Raw genomic sequence first — 24,268 nt, forward strand, 5'->3', positions numbered from 1 at the left:
CCTCACAGACGTGGCTGGAGCGTGGGTGGTGCTAGTCAGATGTGGTGTCCTAGGAAAGCCCGGCCCCTCATGGGCGTCAGACCGGGGGGACGTGGCTGAGAGCCCTACCCACTGCCCTGCATTCTGTAGCGCTGCTGCGTGCTGTCCAGCAGCCCTTGTGTTGCGGCCAAAGGGGGGACGAATTGAGTCCTCCGCTTTTCGCTTGGAAAACCCTGCGTAATCCTTTGGGGCGAGAGAAGCTCTTTACCCTGGTTATTAACCGGAAGCTCTTCAGAGGGGCACAGGCTGAAATGCAGCCGCCTCTGAGGTGGAGTGTAGCAGCAAGCGCACAGGAAGAGAGGACGGACAGGAAACTGCAGGGGGAATTGTCGGGACGTAAGATTTGCCCCCCAAGCTTTCACGCCCCTACTCTCGCTCCCATGGCTTCTTTCTTTCTGGCTCTGTTCCAGGTCTCCTGCTAAGCACCTCAGGCAGCTCAGGGCGGGAAGAGCAGGCCAGTAGCGCAATGGTGTTGCTGAGCCCCAGTTAGAATCCGGTGCAAAGTCCGTCCCCTAGCGGTGGAGAAATGGAGAGGGCCGATGGGCTAATCTGTGCTCTTTCCTCTGTGTGTGTGTCAGTTTGGAGACATACCCTGCAAGGTGCTGTGTGCTCTCGGCTCCTGTTGACTTCAGGAGGAGTTGGGGGGTGCTTAGCACCCCTGACAAGCACAGTACCTGGCAGCGTCACGCCTCGAGTAGGAGCTCAGGACTCAGCCCATGGAGCAAACGTGTCTGCGGCAACCAAACCTGCCTGGTTTGTGCCCTGCTCCCATCAGCCTGTCTGTGAAGCTGACTAGAAAGGAAGGGCTAGTCCACCCCAGAGGGCAGCGTTGGTGCCGTGGGGGTTTGGTGCCACTTGCTAAGGAGAAGTAGAAAAGAACAGCACAAGCATATGAGAATAAAACCAGGAAGCTGAGGCATGAAATGAGTTTCACGTAGTGGGGGACGTGAAAGGGAATGAGAAGAGGCTCTTTTAATACATTAGAAACAAGAACAAGATGAAGGAAAGTGTAAGCCCTCTACTTAGTGGGGAGGGGGAGCTAATAACTTATGACTTCAAAAAGCTGAGGTATTTAATGCCTATTCTACACCAGTCTACACTTAAAATGGTTAATGGTGAGGGTACTCAACACAATTAATATTAACAACAAGAGGAAGGAAAAATAGGAAACGATCAGGTTAAAGAATATTTAGATGTTAGATGTCTACGAATTCACAGAATCCTAGAACAGTAGAACTGGAAGGGACCTCGAGAGGTCATCGAGTCCAGTCCCCGCCCTCATGGCAGGACCCAGTACCGTAAACCACCCCGATAGACATTTATCTAACCTGCTCTTAAATATCTCCAGACGTGGAGATTCCACAACCGCCCTGGGCAACTTCTTCCAGTGTTTAACCCCCCTGACAGGCAGAAAGTTTTTCTTAATGTCCAACCTAAACCTCCGTTGCTGCAATTTAAGCCCATTGCTTAGTGTGACGGCGCCTCGGGGTCCCCCGCCTCCTGCACCCCCGTAGTGGCACAGACAGATTCCACCAGCCAGTAGAATAGAAGTTTATTGCTTCCCCAGGATACAGCACAGCACAGATGTAATTTGGTTACAGGAACTGGGGCTAGGAGGCCTCAGTGCCCCCCCCCCCGGAGATGGGGGGTGGCTGGACCCTACAATCCCAGCCTCCTCCCTAGCTCCATCTCTCCTGCTTCCCAGACAGAAACTACCACTCTCCTCCACCTTCCTTTGTTCCTCTCCCTGGGAGGTAACCGGTCGAACAGGTACCTCCCTGTCCCATCAGCTACTCTGCTGGGCCGTGGTAGAGACAGTAACCAGTGGGGGTCACCCACAGCCCAAGCCCAGGAACCAGCAAGGTACCAATACTACGCCACACCAACCTAACCCTCCCTTGCTGCAATTTAAGCCCATTGCTTCTTGTGCTGTCCTCAGAGGCCAAGGAGAACAATGTTTCTCCTTCCTCCTTGTGACACCCTTTTAGGTACCTGAAAGCTGCTGTCGTGTTGCCTCTCAGTCTTCTCTTTTCCAAACTAAACAAGCCCAGTTCTTTCAGCCTTCCCTCATAGCTCATGTTCGCTAGACCTTTCCTCATTCTTGTTGCTCTTCTCTGGACCTTCTCCAATTTCTCCACATCTTTCTTGAAACGTGGTGTCCAGAACAGGACACAATCCTCCAATTGAGGTCTAATCAGCGCAGAGTAGAGCGGAAGAATGACTTCTCGTGTCTTGCTCACAACACTCCTGTTAATGCAGCCCAGAATCACGTTTGCTTTTTTTTGCAACAGCCTCACACTATTGACTCATATTTAGCTTGTGGTCTACTATGACCCCTAGATCCTTTTCTGCAGGACTCCTTCCTAGATCATAAGAAGTTCATGTGAGACCATGTAAAAATGCCTTACTAAAGTCTAGGTATACCACATCCTCCGCTTCTCCCTTATCCACAAGACTCGTTATCCTATCAAAGAAAACTGTCAGATTGGTTTCACATGATTTGTTCTTTACAAATCCCTGCTGGCTGTTACCTATCACCCTATTATCTTCCAAGTGTTTGCAGATAAATTCCTTAATTACTTGCTCCATTATCTTTCCTAGCATCTAATGTTAAAGAGGAAACAAAAAGGACCATGGGAAATTATAGGCTGCTCAAACTAATTTAGGTACCTAGAAAAATATTGGAACAAATGATTAAACACTACAGGGTAATGAGGAATAGCAAACGTGGATTTGTTAAAAACAAACCATGCCAAGCCGACTACATTTTCTTCTTTGACAGGGTGTGGCTGGATAGAGGAGAAGTAGAGTGATAGATCTTGAACTCCTCTGAGCTCCTTTTCCCCCCATCTTTGGTGCTTAAACTGACTGGTCTGTAGTCTCCTGGGTTGTTATTTCCCTTTATATAGATGGGCACTAGATTTGCCCTTTTCCAGTCTTCTGGAATCTCTCCTGTCTCCCATGATTTTTCAAAGATGATAGATCCGTGGTCCCCAACCTTCAGAGGCTGCCGGGCGCCAGGGGGCGTGGCCGTTCGCCTGCCGGGCGCCAGAGGGCGGGGACACATGCACGCCTGGGGGCGGGCGGCCCCCCCATAGCTGCATGCTCGGGGGTGGGGGCCCCCCGCAAGTACCGCCCTCCCGGGGCTGGGCCCCCCCTGCAAGTGCCACGCGCCGGGGGCCAGCGCCCCCTCCAAATGCCGTGTGCCCGGGACCGGCGGCCCCTCCTCCACCAAGTGCCGCGCGCCCTGGGCCGGTGCTCCTCCTAAGCACCGCGCGCCCGGGGCCGGCGCCCCCCCCTCACCCTCCAAGCGCCGCACGCCCGGGGCACGAGGAGCCAATTCGCAGCGCTCCCGGGGCCGGCGCTTACCATGCGCCCGGGCCGGCTCCAGCACAGTGCATGCACCACGTGCCCAGGGCCAGGCCAGCCCCGAGTACTTGGCGGGTGCACACAAATGGCCCCGCGGGCGCCATGTTGGGGACCACTGTTATAGATAAAGGCTCAGACACCTCTATCAGCTCCTTGAGTATTCTAGGATGCATTTCCTCAGGCCCTGGTGACTTGCAGACATCTCACTTTTCTAAGTGATTTTTAGCTTGTTCTTTTTTTATTGTATCTTCTAAATCCACCCCATTCCCTCTAGCATTCAGTATGTTAGGCATCCCTTCATCATCAGACTTCTTGGTTAAGATTGAAACGAAGAAGTCATTAAGCACCTCCGCCATTTCCAAGTTTCCTGTTAGTTTCTCCCTCCTCACTGACGGTTACAAAATAACAAATGAAATGGACCCTCTCTGCATGTTGGGGCCTTCAAAGTATTTGAAGGCTTCAATATCTGAGACATAGGTGAGAGGATTATTCTAAGAGGGGTGGGCGAGATTCTGTGGCCTGCACTGTGCAGGGGGTCAGACTAGATGATCAGAATGGTCCCTTCTGACCTTAAAGTCTATGAATCTATGAGTCTATAAGTGTAAAGTAATGCACATTGGGAAAAATAACCCCAACTATACGTACAGTATGATGGGGGCTAATTTGGCTACAACAAATCAGGAAAGAGATCTAGGAGTTATCATGGACAGTTCTCTGAAAACTTCCACGCAGTGTGCAGCGGCGGTCAAAAAGGCAAATAGGATGCTAGGAATTATTAAGAAAGGGATAGAAAATAAGACCCAGAATATCTTACTGCCCCTGTATAAAACTATGGTACGCCCACATCTTGAATACTGTGTACAGATGTGGTCTCCTCACCTCAAAAAAAGATATTTTGGCCTTGGAAAGGATTCAGAAAAGGGCAACTAAAATGATTAGGGGTTTGGAATGGGTCCCATATGAGGAGAGGTTAAAGCGACTGGGACTTTTCAGTTTAGAAAAGAGGAGACTGAGGGGGGATATGATAGAGGTCTATACAATCATGAGTGGTGGGGAGAGGGCCGATAAAAAAAAGTTATTTATTAGTTCCCATAATAGAAGAACTAGAGGACACCAAATGAAATTAATGGGTAGCAGGTTAAAAACTAATAAAAGAAAGTTCTTCTTCACACAGTGCACAGTCAACCTGTGGAACTCCTTGCCAGAGGAGGCTGTGAAGGCTAGGACTATAATAGAGTTTAAAGAGAAGCTAGATAATTTCATGGAGGTTAGGTCCATAAAAGGCTATTAGCCAGGGGATAGAATTGGTGTCCTTGGCCTCTGTTTGTCAGAGGCTGGAGAAGGATGGCAGGAGACAAATCGCTTGATCATTGTCTTCGGTCCACCCCCTCTGGGGCACCTGGTGTTGGCCACTGTCGGTAGACAGGATACTGGGCTAGATGGACCTTTGGTCTGACCCAGTACGGCCATTCTTGTGCACACTGAGCAGTGGGCCTACCCTGTCCTTGGTCTTCCTCTTGCTTCTAATATATTTATAGAGTGTCGTCTTGTTTCCCTTTATGTCTGTAGCTAGTTTGAGCTCGTTTTGTGCCTTTGTCTTTCTAATCTTACCCCTGCCTGCCTATATTGTTTGCTTATATTCATCCTTTATAAGTTGCACTAGTTTCCATTTTTTATATGATTCCTTTTTGATTTTTAGATCATGCAACATCTCCTGGTGCACCCAGGGTGGTCTTTTGCCAGACTTTCTATCTTCCCTACACAGCGGATTAGCTTGCTTTATAGTCCTTAATAATGTCCCTTTGAAAAACTGCCAGCTCTCTTCAGTAGTTTTTCTCCTTAGTCCTGCTTTCCCATCTTTGGTGTTTAAGCTAAAGCAACCTCAGAATCATTAGCAATTATTTTTGAGAAAATAATTGGAAAATAGCTGAGGCCCCAGAAGACTAGAGAGAGGCAAAAATAGCACCTAACGTTAAAAAGGAAACAAAAAGGACCATGGGAAATTATAGGCTGCTCAAACTAATTTAGGTACCTAGAAAAATATTGGAACAAATGATTAAACACTACAGGGTAATGAGGAATAGCAAACGTGGATTTGTTAAAAACAAACCATGCCAAGCCGACTACATTTTCTTCTTTGACAGGGTGTGGCTGGATAGAGGAGAAGTAGAGTGATAGATCTTGAACTCCTGTGAGCTCCTTTTCCCCTGAGATCTTCTTCCAGACCTAACTCCCCTCCCCACTCTCTGAGTTTGTGGATCTGCTTTTCCAAAGTTCCCTTGTCTTTGGTCTGCTGCTCTCACTCCTCCCTTTCCGTAGGATCAGGAGATGTTCACTTTCACCCACTGACTTGATTGTAGTCAGGCTTTTCACACAGTCCCCTCGACACTCTCGTATGCAAATTAGGGAAATGTGGTTGAGATGAAATTACTCTAAGGGGGGTGCACAACTGGTTGAAGGACTGCACTGAAAGGTTAGTTATCAGTGGTTCACCGGCTGACTGGGAGGTTGTGTCTAGTGGGGCCTTCAGCAGCCAAGCCTGAGGCTGGTACTCTTCGATATTTTCATTAATGACATGGAGCGGTGCGTGTGCTTATGGAGGACACCAAGGCTGGAGGGGATGCAAGCCTTTTGGGGACAGGGTTAGAATTCAAGAGGAGCTCAAGAAGATGAAATTCACTGACGAGACGGGTGATGCATTTCACTTGGGAAGAAAAACTCCAAATGTGCAGCTGCAGAATGGGAAATAGCTGCCATGGCGCTCGGACTGCTGAAGAGGGCCTGGGGCTTAGAGTAGGTCACAAACGGCATCTGAGTCAACAATGCGATTCAGCTGCGAAAAGGCAAAATGGTTCTGGGCTGTGTTCACAAGCGTGTCTCGTGTCAGTCACTCGTAATTGCCACGCTTGCTTGGCACGGGTGAGGCCGCAGTTGGAGTTTTATGGCCGGTTCTGAGCACCGCACGTTCAGAGGCCTGGGACAAACAGGGGCGGTTCCAGAGGAGAGCAAGACAATGATAAAAATGCAAAGTTGAGGCAAGGTTAAAACCCCTGGCCGTGTTTAGTCTTAAGAAAAGACGGGAGGGTTCTGAGACTCCTCCGCTCTCTTAAGGGCTGTTATAAAGACAACTGTGATCAGCGGCTCTCCGGTTCCACACATGGTAGGACCAGAAGCACTGGGCTTCCATCCGTTTGAGGTGAGATATTGGGAAAAGCTTTGGCGCTCCTGGGCTAGTGAAGGCTTTGGAGGGAGGGTGTGGACCCCCCCTCACTGGAGCTTTTCTCAGAGCAGGTTGGACAAACAGCTGGCAGAGATGGTCTGGGGTTACTTAGCCCCTCCCCCCTCGCACACACTGTGCAGGAAGCCGAATTTGACTTCCTGAGGTCCCTCTCCACCCTATATTTCTGTTGGTCTGCGATTCTCCCCACCTAAGCCCTGCTCTGGGATGTGGCTTCTGATTCACCAGAAAACCGGCTCTGTGGCTCTCTGCGGTGAAAGCTCTCTGACTCGGAGCCAGGGGGCAACGTCTAGATTTCACTTACTCTTTGCAAAAACCCCTTTCTGCAGGGGCCGACTCCTGGTTCACGCCGTGGCAGGCGCTGCCCCATTAACTGCCCCACTCCAGAGCGTGGCGAGCAGCACAGCTGGACAAGAGGGCACCGGCTGGCTTGTTCCCAGGCGCGGTAGTGCCAGTGTCTGATAAAAGCCAGTGCTTAATGGCTCGCCGTGCTCATGTGGCTTTCTTGAGGCACAACAAAGGGACATTGCAGGAACCCAAAGCCTCCCGCCTCGCTGCACACAGGACTCCTCAGCTCCTGCCTGCTCCCGGTGCCAGCATTCCCTTAGCCCCAGCATCTCTTGGTAGCAACACTCGGTTGCACCCCTGGGTGCAGCATGGCCGTCCCTGGAACTCAAGAAGATTCGCTCATGCAACCCGTTGGCCCTGCACTGCCCTGCACTGCTGCCAGTGTGCGGGCTCCAGTCTCCTCTGTGTGCAATGGGAGTTTTGCGAGATTTGCCTTTTAAGAACATAAGAGCACCCACACTGGGTCAGCCCAAAGGCCCACCCAGCCCAGGGTCCTGTCGGCCCACAGTGGCCAATGCCGGGTGCCCCAGAGGGAGGGAACAAAACAGGGTGATCCCTCCCGTCGCCCATTCCCAGCCCCTGACAAGCAGAGGCCAGGGACACCCTCCCTGCCCTGCCTGGCTAACAGCCACTGATGGACCCAGCTTCCATGGATGTATCTAGTTCTGTTCTGAACGCTGTTAAAGTCCTGGTCTGCACAACATCCTCTGGCAAGGAGTTCCACAGTTGACGGTGTGTTGTGTGAAGAAAAACTTCCTTGTGTTAGTTTTAAACCTGCTGCCTCTTCATTTCATTTACTGACCCCTAGTTCTTATATTGTGGGAATAAGTCAATAACTTTTCCTTATTCACTTTCTCCACACCAGACATGAGTTTATAGACCTCTGTCCTATCCCCCCTTTGTCACCTCTTTTCTAAGCTGAAAAGTCCCCGTCTTTTTTATCTTTTTCAGCGGCCATCTTTCTCGCTGGTCAGTTTGCCTCTCTGAACCCCCTCCAAAGGCTGTGAAGGGAGGTTGGTCTCTAGGGCTAGCTAGGGAGCAAACACTCTTCAGAGCCAATATCTTCTTCCCTCACACCCAGCCCCATCTCCCGCACCGTCTCCTGGACAGGGCTAAGTCCCCTGTAGGCCCTCTCTCCAGCCAAGGGCTTCAGGGTGCTGCCGTACCCTCGGGCTACGTCTACTCTACGAGTGTTCTCTGCAAAAAATATGCTCGTGAGGGACTCATTTGCATGAGTCACAATCTCATTTGCATATTTTCTGCCGCTCCGTTTTTGCACAAACACAAGCAGTGTGGACGTTTTCTTTTTGCACAAAACCCCCTTTTTCTGCAAGATCCTTGTGCCCCCAAAGAGAGGTTTACCGGTCTTGCGGAAAAAGAGGTTTTTGCACAAAAAGAAAGCGTCCACGCCGCTTGTTTTGGCATAGAAACCCCAGCGCAAATGAGATTGCGTTTGCATGAGTCACATATTTTTGGCCAAGAAAACTCGTAGTGTAGACGTTGCCCCGGTGTCAGACTCTAACGTTTCCTGACTTCCTCCTGCCCCCGCAGCCCCGCCCCCACACAGACAGTCCTCGTCATGCTTGAGTGGTTTTATTCGCCCCGCCCGTGGGTTCCCGGCTGCGCTGCAGCATGGCCGGAGACAGGAACACGCCTGGGGCTGCTCACAGCCTGGGCCACCTGCTCGCAGCGCCGGGGTGTACGGTGTACCAGCCCCTCACCCCATTCTCGGCACCTGAGGAATCCCCTTCCTCAGCCTTGTCAGGCTCCACCAGAAAAAAAAGGGTCAGGACTCTCCTCATCTTCTGGACATTCCCGTCTCCGGCTCCCAGGCGTGCTGATGAGGGGAACGGCTGGGGTGGCCGGGGAACCTCTCCCCTCTTGCTGCCGGGCTCCCATCTTCCGGGAGGGCCAGTGAGCAGAGAGAGGGTCTTTGGGCTGTGGGGCAGCTTCCCCAGAGGAGGCAGCAGCTCCACTTTGATCTGTAGAAGAAATTCAACAAACAAAGCTCTCTGTCCCGTTGGCTCGTGCGGCTCTCGGGGGGCCCAGCCCTGCGGCCCCTCCCAAGCAGACGTGGTCAGGTAGGCTGTAGAGCGGAGCTGTGCTCGAGCTGCCTCCTGGGGCGGCTGTGGGCCCGCTGGCTGGGGGGCAGTCCCAAGGCTCCTCGTTAGGCAAAGGGGGTGATTGCCCTGGGCTGTTGCTGTGCTCTAGGAGACCCTTCCCCAGGCCTGCTGCCCTGGGTTTCTGTTTCCTATTCCCTGAGAGCGGCTGTGACGTAGTGGGGGTACCTTGCTGGTTGCTATGCTGGGGCTGTGGGTGACCCCCACTGGCTGCTGTCTGTAGCACAGCCCAGCAGGACAGGGGGTGAGTCACTAGGCCAGGGTCTCTCAGCCTGTCTGACCAGCTACCCCCAGGGAGAGAAACAAAGGAGGGTGGATGCCGCCCCTGGCTGGGGGGCAGGGCTGGAAGAGGGTTAGTTAGTTTCTGTCTGGGAGCATGGAGGAGACAGCCTAGGGAAAGGGGCTGGAGTTTAGGGGCCCAGTCTCCCCCATCTCAAGGGGGGCTGAGGCATCCTAGACCTGCCCTGGAACCAGATTCTATCTGTGCTGGGCTGTATCCTGGAGAAGCAATAAACTCCCCTGTTCTACTGGCTGGGGGAGTCTGTCCGTGCCATTACGGGGGTGCAGGAGACGGGGGACCCCAACGCGCCGTCACAGTGGCTGGTCGAGGGGTTGGCACTGCGATTGTTCCAGGTGGCATTACAACGCTCACAATGGTTCTCACCCCTGGCGTTGCAGGGCACTGGACAGAGCGGTGAACGGTATGAAAACACACGGACTCCTTGCCCCATTCCTCCCCCTAAGAACGTCCTCCCTGGGCCAGCAGAAACCTAGAGCCGGGGCTTGGCACAGGGCTGGCTGGGCCACGTCCGTACAGCAGTGGCTGGTCTGCCACCCGAGGCTAGAGGAGAGCTGGAAGCCAAGCTGGGGGTGGAGCCTGGCGCGAGTCTGTCAGTGCAGGGAGGAGTGGCTGTGCAGGGGGCGTGGCCACGTGGGGGTGAAGACGTTGAAGCGCATTTGCGGGTGACGTGCGGCTGACCCCGGAGCCGGGGGTAAGTCACCTGCAGGCACTTACAATGGACTTGTTCTTTTTCAGGTAGATCACCAGGCGCCCTTTCTCCTTTTCCTTCTCCAGATCTGGGCACTTCTCCTTCCTCTCCTGCTTTGCTTTTTTCACCTTTTTTCTGGAGTTGTAATTGCCCATCTTGCGCCTCTGTCACGTAATGGCCCCTCCTTCAGCGCTGGCTGGCACTGCCCCTCCTGAGCCGGCTGTGTCAGAAGCCAAGGGACGTCTGTGATGTCAGCCGTGGCCAGGGTGTGACATTACAATGGGTGAGGTGTCCCTGAGGCTAACCGGCCCGTTGGGGGCTGTTCCCTGGAGAGTCCAGGCTCTGTGTGAACTCCTCGAGGCGTGGAGCGCCGGGAGCAGGCTGCACTGGCTGGATCTGCATGATGCTGAGACGACCCCCACATCAGTCTGTGCCACTCGCTGCTTGTTCCTGCCTCATCTCCGTCTGCTGAGCTAGTGCGAGCCGCGAGCCGGGTGCAGGCCGTGGGAGGGGTCTCCCCCAAACCGCTTGGGAGAAAATATTGTGTAGTAGGCAGAAGTGAAGTGGCTCAGGCCCTTTATTGTGGAGGTGGGTTGTATCTACGCAGGGATCACCCACTGCCTCCGGCTGTAACGCGGCAGAGCACAGCGTGCAACACCCGGCCTGGCGCTACGGGACCGAGAGGAGAGACAGGCGCCCAGTCCGGCGAAGGGTCGGCTGCAGGCAGAGTAACCTGTCACTTCTGCCATGGGCCTTGATTTCGGCTTTGCTCTGTCCGCCGATGCGATGATGCAAAAAGGCTCCTACGCCGCAGGGGGGAAACGCTGCTTTTGTGCCGACGCCCCAGCCCAGAGTCTAATATTCTGTAGCTGTCGGCCACGGGTAGTGAGTGACCTCTGAGTGACCGCAGCTGAATCCGCACATTGCGAGGGAGCGGCCCGGCCCCCCGGGTCACTGGACACCCCCAAAGCGGGGTGCAGAAGAGCAGGCCAGCGTCTGTTTCGTAAGGCCGTTCTCCGTGGCTTCGCTGGCGGTGCCTGCTTTTCATGGGAAACCAAGGTGGCCGACCACCCTGAGCAGGGCCGTGTGCCTGAGGAGGAAGCGACACACCCGCTGCTCTTTCAGCTGGAGCTAAGGCTGCAAAAGAACCTTGGAGCCTCCTGGCGCGGCGTCAGTGAGGGACACAGCGTGTGCCGAAGACTGGCTGTGACTCACCTCAGCCATCAGCTTGGCCGGCTCAGGGGCTTGGCCGGCTCGGGGTCGGTCTCCCCCGGGCTTGGCCGGCTCGGGGTCGGTCTCGGCCGGGCTTGGCCGGCTCAGGGTCGGTCTCCCCCGGGCTTGGCCGGCTCGGGGTCGGTCTCGGCCGGGCTTGGCCGGCTCAGGGTCGGTCTCCCCCGGGCTTGGCCGGCTCGGGGTCGGTCTCCCCCGGGCTTGGCCGGCTCGGGGTCGGTCTCGGCCGGGCTTGGCCGGCTCAGGGTCGGTCTCCCCCGGGCTTGGCCGGCTCGGGGTCGGTCTCCCCCGGGCTTGGCCGGCTCGGGGTCGGTCTCCCCCGGGCTTGGCCGGCTCGGGGTCGGTCTCCCCCGGGCTTGGCCGGCTCGGGGTCGGTCTCCCCCGGGCTTGGCCGGCTCGGGGTCGGTCTCCCCCGGGCTTGGCCGGCTCGGGGTCGGTCTCCCCCGGGCTTGGCCGGCTCGGGGTCGGTCTCCCCCGGGCTTGGCCGGCTCGGGGTCGGTCTCCCCCGGGCTTGGCCGGCTCGGGGTCGGTCTCCCCCGGGCTTGGCCGGCTCGGGGTCGGTCTCCCCCGGGCTTGGCCGGCTCGGGGTCGGTCTCCCCCGGGCTTGGCCGGCTCGGGGTCGGTCTCGCCCGGGCTTGGCCGGCTCGGGGTCGGTCTCCCCCGGGCTTGGCCGGCTCGGGGTCGGTCTCCCCCGGGCTTGGCCGGTTCGGGGTCGGTCTCCCCCGGGCTTGGCCGGCTCGGGGTCGGTCTCCCCCGGGCTTGGCCGGCTCAGGGTCGGTCTCCCCCGGGCTTGGCCGGCTCGGGGTCGGTCTCCCCCAACGTTTTAACAGTGCATCGCCCAATCCAGCCACAAATGCCCCATCCACGGGTGATTCTCCACTGAGGGGGAGGCTGAGCAGTGTGACCCCCAGGAACTCCCTGCCTGCTCCTTGTGCTAGCGGCTGCTCTTTACTTCTGTGTCTGTCTCCTCCCACAACTCGCTGCCCCCGGGCCGTATCCATAGATGCCGGGTACCCGTGGGCCCCTCTTGTGCCCACGCTCAGCCGGGAACGGCCGTGGGCTAGGACTGGCCAGTGGTTCTCTGCCGCTTCCCCCGTGGGGGTGAGCAGCGGGCTCCAGGCGCGTCGTGAGTGGGACTCATCGCTGCAAACTCTCAATACAGACGTGGCCCCCGGCTTGCCAGGATTCGGCCCCCGAGGCCCAGTGCCCCCCAGCATTGGGGAGCCCGCCCTGGCACTCCAGCCTCCCCCCCCCACACAATCTCCTAGCCTGGGCCCCCTCGGGCTCCGGTGTGGGAGGGGAGGGCGAGGAGCCTTTCTCCTTCTCGGTCGGAGGCCACGGCAGTGAGATGTTTCTGTGGGTCAGCGACCCCAGCCCAAGATAGGTTCCCAGCCCTGCTCTACCTCCTTCTAGCTGCGCTCCTCTGATCTCATCTGCTCCCAGGCGCTCCACGGTCTCTCTCCCTGCGTTCCCTGCAAAGGGAAGGTGTGCAGGAGCCGAGTGCAGGGTCTGCAGACTGCGAGCCCCACCGGCCCTGTGGCTTCTGGCTCCCCCCCGTCTCTGTGTCGCTGCAGGAAAGGAGCCCACCAAATCAGCGGTGCTACTTTGGCAAGGCAGGGCCACTGGTAGCAGCCACCTCTGAGGACAACTTCACTGGCCCGGGGCGGGGCGAGTTCCTTGCACCTCAGGCCAATGGCGTTTTGCAAGAAGGGGAACAGGGACGAAATGGAGGATTCACGTATTTATTAAGGCCCCAGCGGGAGCGGCTGGGCTGAGCACTTCTTACGGTATCTACACAGGAGCTCTGAGGGGTCCAGTAGCACTTTAGAGACGAACGAAAATGTCTGAATGGTATCAGGAACTCTGATGGAGCAGGCGCCAGACCCAGGCTGCCTCGGATTCCTTCCCAGCCTTGCCACTGACTTGCTGTGGGACCCTCAGCAAGTCACTTTCTGTCACTCGGCCCCTCCATTTGCTTGGAATGGCGCCTTTATTTGCAGCCTCTCGTTCAGCTGCAGGGCGTCCCTGCGTGGTGTGTAGAGGACATGCCGCCGTCTGGGGTAAGCAGGAAAGAAAGCTGCAACTCGACCTGTCAGGCATAAAAACCCCAAAGCCTCTGAGTGGGCCTTTTGCGCCGTAGTTGTCATCAGAAGTGGGTTGTGCCCACGGCTGCTCGTGAGCCCTCGACTCGTGTTGCTAGTCTCCAGGTGCTGCAGGAACACTCGGGTTTTAAGTTCCAGGCTACCCCGGTTCCCCTCTGAGACTTTGAAACCTGTTGGCCTGTGAGTGGAGCTGTAGACATTGCCGTGACGACTCCGCGTAGCGTAGCGGCCATGACATGGGCTGGTGCAAGGCACAATGCTCGGGGGTCCTGGGGGACCGTGCGGGGGAAGTAAGAAATATTATGACGGCGGCTCTGGCTTTCCAGTTTCAGCCTTGTTCTCCGCAGCCAGAGAGGCAGCAGCACGCCCCGCTCTTGTGGCTCCTCTGCTTGCAATAAGCAAAGCCCCAGGCTTTGCACAGGAGCGTGTCCCCCGCCACCCTTGTGCTCGGTCTCTGGCCTCAGGGAGCAGCACGCTTAGCAGCGCCTGGAGTGGAGGAGGGTGACCACCTTGGAATTCTTAAACAGGACGACACCTGGTGCCGCTGCAGCGGCGGCTGCTCCACTCGCACAGGCGGCCGGGCTCGGGAGCCTGCAAACTCGTCCCTGTGCATGCCAAGCTCAGGGCTCTGGCCGCCGCCTTAGAACCATAGAGCTGGAAGAGACCTCAGAAGGTCAAGTCCAGCCCCCTGCTCTAGCCAGGACCAATCCCAACTAAATCAACCCGGCCAGGGCTTTGTCAAGCCGAGACTTAAACACCTCTAGGGATGGAGACTCCACTACTTCCCTAGTTAACCCATTCCAGTGCTTCACCACCCTCCTAGGGAAATAGTTTTTCCTAATATCCAACCTGGACCTCTCCCACCACAACTTGAGACCATTGCTCCTTGTTCTGCCACCTGTCACTACTGAGAACAGCCTCTCTCCATCCTCTTTGGAACCTCCCTTCAGGAAGTTGAAGGCTGCTCTCAAATTCCCCCTCACTCTTCGCTTCTGCAGACTAAACAGACCCAAGTCCCTCAGCCTCTCCTCATAAGTCATATGCTCCAGCCCCCTAATCATTTTGGTTGCCCTCCGCTGGACCCTCTCCAATGCATCCACATCCTTTTTGTAGTGGGGGGCCCAGAACTGGACACAATGCTCCAGATGCGGCCTCACCAAAGCCAAATAAAGGGGAATGATGACATCTCTGGATCTGCTGGCAATGCTCCTCTTAATGCAACCTAATATGCCATTAGCCTTCTTGGCTACAAGGGCACACTGTTGACTCATATCTAGCTTCTCATCCACTGTAACCCCCAGGTCCTTTTCTGCAGAACTACTACTTAACCGGTTGGTCCCCAGCTTGTAACTATGCTTGGGATTCTTCCGTCCCAAGTGCAGGACTCTACACTTGTCCTTGTTGAACCTCATCAGATTTCTTGTGGCCCAATCCTCCAATTTGTCTAAGTCATTCTGGACCCTATCTCTGCCCTTAAGCGTATCTACCTCTCCCCCTATCTTAGTGTCATCCGCAAACTTGCTGAGGGTGCAATCCATCCCCTCAGCCAGGTCATTAATAAAGATATTGAACAAAACCGGTCCTAGAACCGAACCTTGGGGCATTCCGCTAGACACCGACCGCCATCCTGACATCGAGCCATTGATCACTACCCGCTGGGTCCGGCCTTCTAGCCATCTTTCTATCCACCTTACCGTCCATTTATCCAATCCACATTCCCTTAACTTGCTGGCAAGAATATTGTGGGAGACCGTATCAAAAGCTTTGCTAAAGTCAAGGTCTATCACATCCACTGACTTTCCCATATCCACAGAGACAGTTACCTCATCATAGAAGCTAATCAGATTGGTCAGGCACGACTTGCCCTTTGTGAATCCATGCTGACTATTCCTAATCACTTTCCTCTCATCCAAGTGCCTCAAAATGGATTCCTTAAGGATCCCTTCCATGATTTTTCCAGGAACCAAGGTAAGACTGACCGGCCTATAGTTCCCTGGATCGTCCTTCTTCCCTTTTTTGAAGATGGGCACTACATTTGCCTTTTTCCAGTCATCCGGGATTTCTCCCGATCTCCACGACTTTTCAAAGATAATAGCCAAAGGCTCCACAATGACATTTGCCAATTCCCTCAGTACCCTCGGATGCACTAAGTCCTGACCCATGGATTTATGTACGTTTAGCTTTTCTAAATAGTTCCTAACCTGTTCCTTACCCACCACGGGCTGTCCATCTTCATCCCATCTTGCGTCACTTGGCGCAGAAGTCCAGGAGCCGACCTTGTCCGTGAATACAGAGGCAAAGAAAGCATTGAGTACTTCAGCTTTCCCCACATCATCTGTCACTAGGTTACCTCCTTCATCCAGTAGGGGCCGCACACCCTCTCTGATCACCTTCTTCTTGTTAACATGCCTGTAGAAACCTTTCTTGTTATCCTTTACATCCTTAGCCAGTCGCAATTCCATTTGCGCTTTCGCCTTCCTGATAACCCCCCGGCATTCTCAAGCTAGACCTTTAAACTCCTCCCTGGTCATTTGTCCACGTTTCCACTCTTTGTAAGCTTCCTTTTTGTGCTTAAGTTCACCAAGGATTTCCCCTGTAAGCCAGTCCGGTCTCCTACCATGTTTGCCTCTCTTGCTATGCGTCGGGATGGTTTCTTTCTGTGCCTTCAATAAGGCTTCTTTAAAATACTGCCAGCTGTCCTGGACTCCTTTCCCCTTCATGTTAACATCCCAGGGGATTCTGCCCATCAGATCTCTGAGGGAGTCAAAATCTGCTCTTCTGAAGTCCAAGGTGTGTATTTTACTACTCTCTTTTCTTCCTTTGGTCAGGATCCTGAAATCTACCATCTCATGATCACTGCTTCCCAGGTTGTCACCCAGCTCCGCTTCCCCTATTAGTTCCTCCTTGTTTGTGAGCAGAAGATCAAGCTGCACACGGCCCCTGGTCGGATCCTTCAGCACTTGTACCAAGAAGTTATCCCCAACATTCTCCAAAAACTTCCTGGATTGCCTGTGTCCTGCCGTATTGGTTTCCCAGCAGATGTCGGGGTGATTAAAGTCCCCCATGAGAACCAGGGCCTGCGATCTGGAAGCTTCGCTCAGTTGTCCGAAGAAAGCCTCATCTACCTCATCCACCTGATTCGGTGGCCTGTAGCAAACACCAACCACAACATCAATGCTGTTGTTTGCTCCTTTAAACTTAACCCATAGACTCTCAACAGGTTTTTCTCCCTCTTTATACTGGAGTTCAGAGCAATCGTAGTGCTCTCTTACATATAGTGCAACTCCTCCTCCTTTTCTCCCCTGCCTGTTGTTCCTGAACAGTCTATACCCTTCCATGACAGCGCTCCAGGCATGCGAGTCATCCCACCAAGTCTCTGTTATCCCAATTAAATCATATTTCTTGGTCTGGGCCAGGGCCTCCAGCTCTTCCTGTTTGTTGCCCAGGCTTCTCGCATTAGTGTACAAACACTTCAGGTAACCAGTTGATCGTCCTATCTTCTCCATTCGAAACAGGGGTCCTCCTTTCTTGCCCCTTCCTCTCTGCATTTCTTCCCGGTATCCGACTTTCCCACTCCCCTCAGGGTTTTGGTCACCGTCCCCCGACAAACCTAGTTTAAAGCCCTTCTCACTAGATTTGCAAGCCTGCCCGCGAAGATGCTCCTTCCTCTCTTCGTTAGGTGGATCCCATCTCTTCCTAACAATCCTTGTGCCCGGAACAGAGTCCCATGGTCGAAAAAACCAAGCCCTCTCTGCGACACCACCTGCGCAACCACGCATTTACGTCCTCAATTCGACGATCCCTGCCCAGTCCTTTCCCTTCAACAGGGAAGATGGAGGAGAATACCACTTGTGCTCCGAATTCTTGGATCCTTTTTCCCAGCGCTACGTAATCCGCAGTAAGATGCTCAAGATCATTCTTGGCCGTATCATTAGTTCCCACGTGGAGAAGCAGGAAGGGGTAGCGATCCGAAGGTTTGATCAGCTTGCTAAGCCTCTCAGTGACATCCTGAATGCGAGCTCCCGGTAAGCAGCACACCTCTCGAGATTCCAGGTCCGGATGGCAGAGGGATGGCTCAGTCCCTCTTAGGAGGGAGTCCCCGACCACCACCGCCCGCTGCAGGGGCTGCCGCTGCCCCCGCTGGCTCTCGTGGTGCGAGGACGCTGCATGCTGGGCTCCCACTTGCCCACCCCACTGCCCTGAGATGCACAGGGGCCGCCAACCAGCCAGCGCCGAGGCTGCTGCGGGACCAGGAGGGCGGGGGGGGGGGGGCGTCCTGGGGCATGAAGTTAAAGGAAGTGGCCTGGCTAGAAAAGGAACCCAGGAATCCTGCTTCCCAGAATCCCTTCCCTTCCCCTGCCCGCCCCACCCAGCACCAGCTCCCACAGGCTTCACACAGCTGAGACGGGACCCCCAAGTCTCACCCACAGCCCCACCGCCCACCTACAGGAAAGGGAAGAGGCCAGAAATTCTCACTCCCAGTTCCCCTCTCTAACCCAATGCACCCACCCCTCCCCCAAAGCCAGACACCTCCCCAGCCCCCCCACTCTAACCCAATGCACCCACCCCTCCCCCAAAGCCAGACACCTCCCCAGCCCCCCCACTCTAACCCAATGCACCCACCCCTCCCCCAGAGCCAGACACCTCCCCAGCCCCCCCACTCTAACCCAATACACCCACCCCTCCCCCAAAGCCAGACACCTCCCCAGCCCCCCCACTCTAACCCAATGCACCCACCCCTCCCCCAGAGCCAGACACCTCCCCAGCCCCCCCACTCTAACCCAATACACCCACCCCTCCCCCAAAGCCAGACACCTCCCCAGCCCCCCCACTCTAACCCAATGCCCCTGCCCTCCCCCAAAGCCATACACCTCCCCAGCCCCCCCACTCTAACCCAATGCACCCACCCCTCCCCCAAAGCCAGACACCTCCCCAGCCCCCCCACTCTAACTCAATGCACCCACCCCTCCCCCAAAGCCAGACACCTCCCCAGCCCCCCCACTCTAACCCAATGCCCCTGCCCTCCCCCAAAGCCAGACACCTCCTCAGCCCCCCCCACTCTAACCCAATGCACCCACCCCTCCCCCAGAGCCAGACACCTCCCCAGCCCCCCCACTCTAACCCAATGCACCCACCCCTCCCCCAGAGCCAGACACCTCCCCAACCCCCCCACTCTAACCCAATGCCCCTGCCCTCCCCCAAAGCCAGACACCTCCTCAGCCCCCCCCCCCCCACTCTAACCCAGCCCTCCCCTCCCCTGTCGCAGAGCCAGGGACATAAATCTAGCGGGGTGGAGGGTAACACCCTGCGTCTCACTGGAGCCACCACAGCCACGCGCGTGTCCCTCCAGGCGCTGGGGCGTGCGCAGGGCGGCTGTGAACAGTCAGGCGTGCGGCTCCGAACTTTCCATTTCACAGGCACGTGCCGCCCCCCCCCCATCCCCTTTGCAGGGCAAAGCCCCGGACATTTGTTGCCGTTTTAAAAAGCCGGCTGGACAGAGATTTCACGTGTGAAAACGTGGCCGGGGCCGGCCGGATGCGGGAGAGGACGTAAGCCAATGCCCAGAGTTAAGCATGTGCCTGGGGATCTGGCCGAGCAGGGCGGGGCCACTGCTTAAGGCCCTGAGCAGGAGCAGGTCTGGGGTTGGAGTTACCGGGCGTTGCCAGTTTCTGCTTCTCACTGTTAATGTTGGGCCCATTTTGTCTGGGGCTTTAGGAGTAAAAATGAATACGGAGCTGAGAACCCTTGAATTCTCTCTGGCGCTGGCCATCAGGCCTTGGCTAGAGGAGCCCTCTCGCAGCAGTACACCGTGAGAGTTCAAGGGGTTAGCTTTAGTAACGCTGAGGCTACGTCTAGACTGGCAGGATTTTCCGCAAATGCTTTAAACGGAAAAGTTTTTCCGTTAAAAGCGTTCGCGGAAAAGAGCGTCTAGATTGGCACCGACGCTTTTGCACAAAAGCACTTTTTGCAGAAAAGCGTCCCTGCCGATCTAGACGCGGTTTTGCGCAAGAAAACCCCAATCGCCATTTTCCCCATCGGGGCTTTTTTGCGCAAAACAGTTTTTAGCTGTCTAGCAAGTACATTTGTGCAAGAGGGCTTTTTCCCGAGCGGGAGCAGCATAGTATTTGCGCAAGAACAGTGACAACCTTACATCAGATCGGCAGTGTTCTTGCGCAAATTCAAGTGGCCAGGTTAGACAGCTGGCAAGTTTTTCTGCAAAAGTGGCTGCTTTTGCGGAAAAACTTGCCAGTCTAGACACAGCCTGACTGTAACAGATCAAGCTGTTAGTCTCTTAGCCTTGCTCTCCACTGGGGCGTTATTTCAGAATAACCCCCCTTATTTCGAATTAACAAGCCGAGGGTCCATACTACCAAGCTCGTTATTTTGAAATCCACGCTTCCGCTCTCTGCAGAGATTAACGCTTCTTTGGAGATAGTCACTTCAGGAGCTTAGTTCAGATTTCGTTATTTCGAAATAATTTCCTGGCGCAGACGTGCCCTGTGGTGCCACAGGATCCTCGTTGTGCGTGGAGACACATTGACATGGCTACTCCAGCGAGACTCTACTATGTCCATGTCTCTGCTCTGGGTCAATTGACCGGCAAGCTGCTTAACCCTTTCTGGCCCTGTCCCCCCGTCCCTGCTAGAAGGGGAACGGCAGAGCATTGTTACGTGGATTTACCAGAAAAGCCTCGTCTCAAACTTGGCCTTGGGTCACTTTGAACTGCCACTGGAAACTGCAGCGCTAATGAGGCGTCAGCTTCTCCTGGTCACCGCTGAACGTCTGAGCTTGGCTCTGAGTCCAGGCTGGGCTCCGTCGAGCCAGAGTCAATGCGTGGCGAGGCCGAGAGATGTCCGGTCTCCCCGCCGCTGGCTGTAGCCGTGCTGAGGTGGCACAGCGCGCAGGCCCCGGTACTGTCCCGCTGCCCCTCCGTGGGAGTCCGTAGAGTTGACCCGGGATAAGCGTGACCCTGCTCGCTAGCTGCATTTGTGCGCTGAGGTCACGCCCCGAGGAAGAGCCGCACAAAGCAAAGCTGTGAGCAGCCCTGCCGAGGGGAGGCCCAGGCAAGTGTGGCCCTGAGGGGCGATGGGGGCGACTGGGCAGTGGGGAGCGGTGCCGATGGCCGGCCTGAGGACTCGCCCAACAAGTGCACTGGGCTAGCAAGGGGCCTGTCGGCCAGGCTGCCCTCCCTGCCCCCAGCGAGAGGGGCATCGGGTCTCTGGCCCGTCCCACCCAACGCCTGGGCCGCCCCGGAGCGGCGGATGCGGAGGCCCATGGCTGCTCGCTGGGATGCGCTCGGTGTCACAGGGCCACGTTGGGCTGCCGGTCCCAGCGCTTTGCCCCGCGCTTGCTGCTGCCCAGGGCACCGCCTGGACCGGCCCGGGCGGCGGGGAGCTGGAGGAGAGCGGCTGCTTCGGCAAGAGCAGGCCGGCTGTGGGCTCCCTTTACTCTGATTGCTGTGTGAACCGACCCCCCTGCCCCCAGCCCTGGGAGCGTTTCTAGAGACTGCCAAGCCTTTCACACACCACGGCTGGCTGCAGGGGGGGGGCTACCAGCTGCCTTCCCCACACCCAGCCCTGCTGTGCCGAAGGAGCAGTGACAGGGCAGCTGATCAGCCGCTGAGATTCCTACCGTCTCGCCCAAACTCTGCTACTGACTTTCTCTGTCACCTTGGGCAAGGCATTTATAGGTGCTGATGTACCTAGCACTTAACTCCAGGCCTCCGCAGAAAGGCCAAGCCTGTTTTAAAGTCAGTAATGTTCCTATGTATTTATGCACCTGCCCAAGCAGGAGCAGTCTCCGCTCGTGCCTCAGTTTCCCTGGTAAGCGAGACATTAACCTCCCTGCCTGGGGCTTCACTCTGAATACGCATCCAGGGCCGGGAGGGCTTTGGGCAGGGGCAGTGTGGAGCCAGCTGATCTCCCCACGCTGCTCCGGGTTGCGTATCAAATCCGGGACGGATTCCGCAGCAGCTGCTCCGGCCAAGGCCTGGCGAGGTGCTGGGCCCGGAGCAGGCTGCACCCAGGCGAGAGCTCTGCTGGCGCCTCACGGGCCCCCTCTCCTCTGCAGGCCTATGAGAGCTCCTCCGAGGTGGAGCAGTTCGTGACCCGCTTCCTGCTGCGAGAGACCAGGAGCCAGCTGCAGGGCCTGCAGGCCTCGCTGGAGTGCGCCGCGGACACGCTGGACCAGCAGGCCGGGCGGGAGAGGTAACGCTGAGGGGCTGGGGGACCCTCGGGAATGCTTGGCAGAGGGCATGGCCCAGGGCGAGCTGTGCCTTGGGAGCTGCCCCTCTGCTTGTGCCCCGTGGGGTGTTGGCTAGTGGCCTCCTGAGAGCCCGCCCTGCCGCAGGGTGAGTGCTCCGCAGCCCGTCGGTCCTGCGCCCTGTGACCCGCTCTCCCCCTCCGGTACCCGCACACAGGCCCAGGGCTGGGACACGGGCAAGGCGGGCTCCATGCTCTTGCTGGGCCGGAGCCCTGTGCCTCAGGCTGTGTCTGCACTGCACGCCCCTGGGTGGCATCAGGGTACGCGCAGGCCCGGCTGAGTCCACACAGCTGCACACGGCCAGCCAAGGCCCTGGCTGGGGAGGCAGGGGCGAGCTGCTTTCCCCATTGCCTCTTCCCTGGGGCCAGAGCCTCTCCCCTCCCCAGGGAGCCGCTGGAGCCCCAGGGAGCCGCCCAGAGCCTCTCCCCACCCCAGGGAGCCGCCCGGAGCCCCAGGGAGCAGCCCAGAGCCTCTCCCCGCCCCAGGGAGCCGCCCGGAGCCCCAGGGAGCCACCTGGAGCCCCAGGGAGCCGCCCGGAGCCTCTCCCCGCCCCAGGGAGCCACCCAGAGCCCCAGGGAGCCGCCCGGAGCCCCAGGGAGCAGCCCAGAGCCTCTCCCCACCCCAGGGAGCCGCCCAGAGCCCCAGGGAGCCGCCCAGAGCCTCTCCCTGCCCCAGGGAGCCGCCCGGAGCCTCTCCCTGCCCCAGGGAGCCGCCCGGAGCCCCAGGGAGCCACCCAGAGCCCCTCCCCACCCCAGGGAGCCGCCCGGAGCCTGTCCCTGCCCCAGGGAGCCGCCCAGAGCCTCTCCCCACCCCAGGGAGCCGCCCGGAGCCTCTCCCCGCCCCAGGGAGCCGCCCGGAGCCTCTCCCCGCCCCAGGGAGCCGCCCAGAGCCTCTCCCCACCCCAGGGAGCCGCCCGGAGCCCCAGGGAGCCGCCCAGAGCCTCTCCCTGCCCTAGGGAGCCGCCCGGAGCCTCTCCCCACCCCAGGGAGCCGCCCGGAGCCTCTCCCTGCTCCAGGGAGCCGCCCGGAGCCTCTCCCCGCTCCAGGGAGCCGCCCGGAGCCTCTCCCCGCTCCAGGGAGCCGCCCGGAGCCTCTCCCCGCCCCAGGGAGCCGCCCGGAGCCTCTCCTCGCCCCAGGGAGCCGCCTGGAGCCTCTCCCCGCCCCAGGGAGCCACCCAGAGCCTCTCCCCGCCCCAGGGAGCTGCCCAGAGCCTCTCCCCACCCCAGGGAGCCGCCCGGAGCCCCAGGGAGCTGCCCAGAGCCTCTCCCTGCCCCAGGGAGCCGCCCGGAGCCTCTCCCCGCCCCAGGGAGCCGCCCGGAGCCCCAGGGAGCCGCCCGGAGCCTCTCCCCGCCCCAGGGAGCCGCCAGAGCCTCTCCCTGCCCCTGAGGGTTGTGCAGGGCGCTGCCAGGCTGCCTTCTGCAACTGCTTCAGTCCAAGGGTCCCCAGCACGGGCGCTGCCCAGCCCGCACCCTCTGGGCCAGCCGGTCCCTGCTAGGGCGTGCCCAGCCTGCCGGCTCCCCTGGCTGCCATGATGTTTGTTTGAGCGTGACTGGGGCTGGGGGCTCAGCACCGCTCCGGATCCGGTTGCGGATGCTCCCTGTGCCTCGGCTGGGCAGCAGTGGCTGGTTTCCTGTCGCCTGCCGGCAGTGTGTGCAGAGCCAGCGGGGGCGGAGCGTGCCAGCCCCCGTGCCCGAGAGTCGGGCAGAGCTGGTGCCGACGGGTAGGGCCTGGGCTCTTCTGGCCTCCAGCATCTCTCTCTGGGGGGAAGGAGGATGATCCTGCTGGCTCCCCCCCTCCACCCTCCGCCCCGGCGGGGAAGCCCCAGGGCAGGTGCAGCCAGGGGCCGGGCCGAGTGCACCCTTGTTGTGTTTAGGAAAGGCCTGAAGACGCCCGCCGCCTGCCCCGGCCCCCGGTCTGCACGGAGACGCGGCCGCAGAGCTCGGAGGCCCGTCTGCTTGGCTCCAACAGACCCCTCTTCCGGGATGCTCACGACAGGTACGGGCAGGGCCGGGCAGAGCGGGAGACGCCCAGGCCGCTGGCAGCCCGGCTCTCGGGGCTGCTTTCCATGAGCCAACCTTGCTGCCTTGAGTTCCTGCCGGAGGCTTTTTTTCCTGGCAGAAGATATGCAAATGAAGCATTAATTTGCATATCGTGTGCTCTCATTTGCATAACCTCTTCTGATGCTTTTTGCCGAAGAGGTTTGTCGTTAAAAAGCCCTGTGTAAACGGGGCCATTTGTCGGGAAAAAACCGTTTTGCGCAAGAGCCCTTATTCCTCAAAAAAAGAGGTTCACAGGCCCTTGCGCAAAAGGGGCACTCAGCTGAACCCGCAGCAGCCTCGGGGGGGCCAGGGCCAGACCTGCCTGCCGTGGGGGGGTCCGTGGGGCCTGCCGTGGGGGGGTCCGTGGGGCCTGCCGTGGGGGGGTCCGTGGCGCCTGCCGTAGGGGGGTCCGTGGGGCCTGCCGTGGGGGGGTCCGTGGCGCCTGCCGTAGGGGGGTCCGTGGGGCCTGCCGTGGGGGGTCCGTGGGGCCTGCCGTGGGGGGGTCCGTGGGGCCTGCCGTGGGGGGGTCCGTG

The 24,268-nt window shown here is 57.8% G+C and overlaps 1 protein-coding gene and 1 long non-coding RNA gene across 2 annotated transcripts in view; one reads left to right on the forward strand and one right to left on the reverse strand.

Annotated features, from left to right (window-relative positions):
* The window catches only part of NECAB3 (N-terminal EF-hand calcium binding protein 3), a 75,067-nt gene that overhangs the window by 41,698 nt on the left and 9,101 nt on the right, over positions 1 to 24,268 (forward strand). The window contains exons 6-7 of the mRNA XM_075901509.2: positions 21,506 to 21,642; positions 23,570 to 23,691. Coding sequence (XP_075757624.1) covers positions 21,506 to 21,642; positions 23,570 to 23,691 — 259 coding nt within the window. The remainder of the gene's footprint in view (positions 1 to 21,505; positions 21,643 to 23,569; positions 23,692 to 24,268) is intronic.
* On the reverse strand, positions 8,572 to 11,373 carry LOC142818879 (uncharacterized). The gene is made up of 2 exons (XR_012896580.2): positions 10,130 to 11,373; positions 8,572 to 8,976 (listed from the first exon to the last, which is right to left on the reverse strand). It is a non-coding gene; the product is annotated as an uncharacterized LOC142818879 (long non-coding RNA).

This window comes from Pelodiscus sinensis, chromosome 17 (assembly GCF_052426305.1).
Source record: "Pelodiscus sinensis isolate ZL-2025 chromosome 17, ASM5242630v1, whole genome shotgun sequence".
NCBI lineage: Eukaryota > Metazoa > Chordata > Testudines > Trionychidae > Pelodiscus > Pelodiscus sinensis.